The sequence below is a fragment of the Bacillus rossius genome, chromosome 1 (genome assembly GCF_032445375.1).
Source record: "Bacillus rossius redtenbacheri isolate Brsri chromosome 1, Brsri_v3, whole genome shotgun sequence".
In the NCBI taxonomy this organism is placed as follows: Eukaryota; Metazoa; Arthropoda; class Insecta; order Phasmatodea; family Bacillidae; genus Bacillus; species Bacillus rossius.
The window spans coordinates 31,780,763-31,786,943 of record NC_086330.1 but is presented as its reverse complement, the minus strand read 5'-3'; the positions used below and the strand labels follow the sequence as shown (position 1 = coordinate 31,786,943).

Here is a 6,181-nt window from a genome sequence, read left to right as displayed (position 1 = left end):
CAACATCCTATATGTAATGCTGTTGTATGTATGTAACCCCTTGTCTGGCACAAAGTTTGACGGTCGGGGTAATCCACCATAAAAACCTAACAGTTTGTCGATGACCGCTGCCTGTCGTTAATAACAGCGGTGAGGTCGCTAGTCATGTTGATAATTAAATAAAATTAATTATGATGTAAAAAGACTACAGCTACTGCCCTATCTGGCATCAATCAATTTCTTTTTGATTCGTATATGTTCCCGGCCTCTGAGAACAGTAATCGGAACTTGTGGGACAACAAAAGTACACTTAAGCAATGCGCAACATTTCAGGATAGTACCTACAGACCTGCCAACATTCTAATTTAAAAAATCATGAGTTCCTCGATAAAAATTTTCAGGCCCATAAATACAGGTTAGATATAAAAAACAACAAATGAGAATCTTTAAATTTAAGTGACATACCTGTAGGTACATATGTTACATGGTCTCTGCTTCAAAATTTATTTCAACAAATTATAGGTTGCAGATTTAATTTAGTTGAACATAATTTAGCGCTGTCGTGTAGTGATCATGCAGGGCCGCAACTACAAAGATGTAAAATAACATTCTGCTCGTGTAACACTATTATCACTGTTCACAGCAAAATTATTATTTTTTTATTGGAAGCAATACACTTCACGTGTTAGTTGTGTTTTTTTTTTGTAGTGACGTGTTTCACAATGTCTCCTCTTCCACTATGCGAGATAGAATAAATATAGTTTAAAAAACTAAAGAAACATGCTTTTAAAGATTATCAAACTAAAAAGTTAAAAATAATTTTAAAATTTAATTTATGACAATAGTATATAAGCAATACTAGTATAAATGAGAAAAAAACTTGAGGCGCTTTGTGCCATATTTTTTGTATATTAAGCGCCCCATGCTTTTTTCTCATTTATACTAGTATTGCTTATATACTATTGTCATAAATTAAATTTTAAAATTATTTTTAACTTTTTAGTTTGATAATCTTTAAAAGCATGTTTCTTTAGTTTTTTAAACTATATTTATTTTTAACTTTTTAGTTTGATATTCTTTAAAAGCGTCACATAAATTACTGAATACTCTCGAAACCGTGATCAGCTTAGCTGACTAGTCTGCCTCTTTACAATCAACTAATCGGCTAGTCGGCCCAAGTCATAGTTGGCACATCTCTACTTTAAATGAATAGATGTTTTTTTATGAATAACTTTACCCAACAAAAATTACCTTTTTTTTGCATAAAAGACATACCTCTACTTTATAAACTTGATTTTAGTATAAAATGTGCGATGATTATGGGATAACACACAGTAATAATTCCCTTAGTAGGCATGCCCTCAAATCTGTTCACATTGTTTGTAAATCAACATTACTGAAAGGGGGGAAAATAAGGGTAGAAAGGACAAAAAATTATTACTTTTTTTAATAGATATACTATCAAATCCATTTTTATTGTAAAACTCCTTAACTTTATATAAAACCTTTGGTTGAAACAATTTTTCCTGAAACAAACTATAATGTAAAAACAGGGGGTGGAAGTTCAATAAATTAAAACATCCTTAGAATCAAATTCATCAGAAAATATTTTTTAACCATCTTAAATTTAACTTAAACATTTGGCCAAAAATATATTTTTTTATATGAACGCATATTACTGCAGGGTATGACAAAATAGCGTTCGAAGGTAAAAAATAATAGTATTACTACTTTAGTAAGCATAATATGAAATTCGTTAAGACATTCAATGATGGATGCATTGAGTTAAAATTTCAAAATATTTTCACTGCATGGAATATGAGAAAATATAGGATGTAATGTACATTAAGTTCTTAAAAAGTTCTTTGAATTTATAGAAATTTAAAAAAAAAATTCCAGAATAAATAGGTACTTTGAAATCCACCCACGCCTGTAGGCTGTACCTAAAGGGATTTTTATAACTTGTGAAACAAATCAATAAGACCTATTAATACTTTGTTGAAATTTTAGTAACTTTTCTTGGCATTAAAAATGTTTTATTTATATTGACATTTGACCACATATAATCTTGTACCTATTTATGACCTCTTTTTAGATACAAAATAATTAATATTAAAATATGTGTTCATGCAAGGCACGGGAGTAAGAAGCTACAAACAGTAATAACTTGATACCTTCGTTTTATTTACTCTTCAGCCCCTTCCTTTATACACAAATCAATTAAAATAAAATTATATACAATTCAATAGCATGTTCTGCTGCAGGGAGTCTCAATGCTGTTTCCTTGATGTTGCAATTACATTATATTGAAGGTCCACGGAACTGGGACCAATAATACTTTATACAGCTCCCTAAAATCCCCTTTTCTTACAGCTTGTCCAGGTATTGCGTAAGATCTGGCAAACCTTCCTTCAGACCCTTCCGTTTGCGTGTTACCTGAAAACAAAAAGAAAATTATTGAATACGAATAGGCAGTTTTATTTATTACTTAGGCAGTTTTCTTATGATAAGAGTTGATTTTTCAAATCAAACCAATGGTTAAACATTCCCTAAAATTACACTGCACGGATGTTTTTATTAGCTTTCTTTGGGCAATGTCTGTTCATTACCTCACCATCGTCGTAGTGTTTCGCCCAAAACATTGCGTAAACAATGTTTTTTAACCCTTTCACTGCTACAGACGAATATATTCGTACGTAAATTGTGTCCTGTGTGTGCTAAGGACGAATATATCTGTCCTATCTAAATAGCATTGCCTGTGCAAAGGACGACTATATTCGTCTCGCTACTTTCGCTTTCACTGCTACAGACATATAAGTACGTCTATAAACCAACACTATCTAGTGGCCGTTTCTGTAACTTATGTAGTGTTTATCGATCTTCGTGGCCTGCATTCGAGGTTTGAGAGTATAGATACTGTAACTGTTTTCTTTCCCAACAGAGTGTGTACGTGTCGCATCGCGTGTGTATGCTCGAGAGAACAGTAGTCGATTGTGTCGTGTTTGTACTTTACAACTCGGACAGTTATTTTTTTTTTTGTTCACTCATAGATAGCGCTTATATTACTAGTTTTTTCGAGCTCGGGAAATATTTTCACACCTTATTGTGTATGTCTTGTTTGGTCGCAGAAATAACGAAACTTGCGCTGTTTTGAATTCTTTAGGAGTAAACTGAAGGCCTACTTGTTATTCATAGTTGTTTAATACCAGTTGATCATGTTTTTGGTTCTTTGAAGAGGATCGTATTTTTAGTGGTTCTGTATAAACGGTATGTGAAATTTTGATTTACTGTAGTTCTTTGTAGTATTTACCCATGGCACGAAAAAAATACACAAATGAGGAACTGCTAGCAATTTTTGCAGATAGTGATGGCGACGATGTGAGTAGCATTTCAAGCAGGGACGATGGCTGGGAATCTGATAAATCACAACCAGGACCTTCCACGTTGATGTCACGATCACCAGCGAAGCAAAGATTCCCTAGTTCACAGTCAGAAAGTGAAACGAGCGATGAAGAGCAGGAATACGAACCAACAGCAAAAAAAATAAGACCAGAAGAAATAGCTTGGACACAGGGTGAATTTGTGCCTCATATTCATTATTTTGAAGAAAAAAGTTCTGGTAATCAAACTTGTTTGACTGAAGCTGAAAACGTTAGTGATTTTTTTTACCATTTTTTTTCAAAGTCAGTTATGGAGCATATTGCTACAGAAACTAATAGGTACTTTGATTTCATTGTTGAAAGCACCTCTCCATCTGAGCATTCCCGCCTCAGTAAATGGGCAAAGACCAACTGGGAGGAAATGTACACATTTTTAGCTGTCTGCATGCTTATGCCAAGAACAAAAAAAATCAGCATAAACGAGTATTGGTCCCGAGATGCTCTTCTAAAAACACCAGCTTTCCCAGAAATCATGTCCCGAGACCGTTTTCTTTTATTGTTGAGAATGTTGCATTTTTCTGACAACAAAGTTCCTGCGAATGGCGATAGGCTATGTAAAATTCGCACACTTGTAGACAGTCTCAGGGAGACCTTCAGATCTGCAATGAATCCATTTGCCAACTTGTGTATTGACGAGAGTCTCCTGCTCTTCAAGGGAAGATTATCTTTCAAGCAATACATTCCCTCAAAAAGAAGTCGTTTTGGTATAAAAATATTTGTATTGTGCGATTGTGACACTGGTTTTGTGCTAGATTTTATAATCTACACTGGTGCTGTGTCTGACATTGAAGAGGCAGGATTGAACCTATGAAAATCTGGCAATGTTGTGGCAACATTACTGAAACCATACCTGCAAAAAGGACACACTGTTTATCTTGATAATTGGTACTCAAGTCCTACCCTTTTTGAATGGCTACATAGGAATGGTACAAATGCATGTGGAACAGTCAGAAAAACAAGGAAGCAAATGCCCAAAATGGACGAAAAGCTGAAGAAAGGAGAAGCTACTTTCAGGTCGTCTGAAAAATTATTAGCGCTAAAGTGGTGTGATCGACGAGAGGTTCACATGTTGACAACATGCCATAGTGCCGATATGATGGAGATTTCGCGCAAAAATGGAGAAAAGGTAATGAAACCAAAGTGCATCGTGGACTACAACGAAAACATGGGAGCAGTTGATAGTTCTGACATGATCATCACCTGTATCGAGAGCGTACGAAAATCTGTAAAATGGTACAAGAAGGTTTTCTTTCACCTCCTAGACATTGCAGTACTGAATTCTTATATTCTGTACAAAACAGTGACTGGAAAAAATGTAACAATAGCCCAATTTCAGCTTGCTCTCATAAGAGAAATTCTCGAAAAACATTCAAAAGAGAGAGAAACTGTTCAAAGTGGCAGGCGATCAAACAAAGAACATCCAACCAGACTTGTCGGAAGACATTTCCCATCAGTATTAGAGATGACGTCTAAGAAAAATCCAACTAGGAAATGTATAGTATGCACAAAGAACAAGAAACGTAAGGAAACTCGCTACTGCTGCAAGACCTGTGATACTTCACTATGTATTGTGCCTTGCTTTGAGATATACCACACAAAAGCAAACTTTTGAAGATTTGTGGTTTATTTTATGTACATATACCTCAATATAAAAGATAACATAAGAACACAAAAAGTTATTAAAATAAAAAAATAAAAAAATTATAAATTTAAAAATTAAAAAAAACTTTAATTGAAAATAATAAAATTCCAAAAATAAAAATTATATTAAAAAAATGTTAACTTCGCCAGTGCGATCAAACAGAAGGATCTGAATTTTATGATTTCATAAAAAATTTGTTCAGCACAGAGGGTGCAACACCTACAAACACAGCTTAGCAACAACATAGTGAGCTCCTACCCTTGTCAATAGCAGTGAAAGGGTTAATGTCTGATGATGGTTTAAGTATGAATTAGAAACTTCATTGTAGAAACAGCCACTGTTATTAGAAAATGTCTTAAAACTACACTACTCTTTAGGACAATGCTCGGTACAAATTTTATAATCTATTTTGAAAGTAACTTCTAAATGAACTACAGACTTGAATATTGCTTACTTCTTGTTGACAGATGAACACAAAGAAATTTTTTTGTTCATTTGCAACATTTTTATTTAAAATATGCTTACATGAAAAGAAACTGATATAAAACCTAAAATGTTTCACATGTCTTTGTCATCTCATCAAGGTTTTTAAAACTGATTGCAAAATTTTGCACATACAAGACTAAAAGGTAGAAAATAATTTCTCTTAGTTTGATAAATATTCAAAACCCTGTTTATATTTTTAAAAACATACAAATTTTCCCAAAACTTTTAGATTGTGAATTTTCAATAGGTATGATAATACTGGTAATATTTACGATTAAAAATGTGGGGTGCATGCAATATATGTTTGTAAATCATGTAGATAATCTATATTAATGAGAAAACTCATGAATAAATCCATATCTAATGCAGTGAAATAAAATTTTTAGTTGAACTATTAATACATTAATGTTAAACATTTAGAGAGTAGTATGTGTTAATGAGGAAATTCATAAACATTGTTAGTCGAAATATTAGTACATACATCAATTATTTGTCAAGTGCGCTCCACGTTTTTTATTTCAAATACTACCAGTATCATTATAGCTATTGAAAATTCTCTATCACAAATTTTCGGAAAAAGTTGTACAATTTTACAAATATGAAAGGGGTTTTAAATATTTATACGACTAAAAGC

The 6,181-nt window shown here is 33.0% G+C and overlaps 1 protein-coding gene across 1 annotated transcript in view; it reads right to left on the bottom strand.

Annotated features, from left to right (window-relative positions):
* Positions 1 to 2,142: 2,142 nt before the first annotated feature.
* LOC134533923 (translation elongation factor 2-like) overlaps positions 2,143 to 6,181 on the bottom strand; it is a 74,482-nt gene continuing 70,443 nt past the window's right edge. Inside the window, exon 12 of the mRNA XM_063371734.1 lies at positions 2,143 to 2,415. Within this exon, the coding sequence (XP_063227804.1) occupies positions 2,347 to 2,415 (69 nt within the window). The 3' untranslated portion in view covers positions 2,143 to 2,346. The remainder of the gene's footprint in view (positions 2,416 to 6,181) is intronic.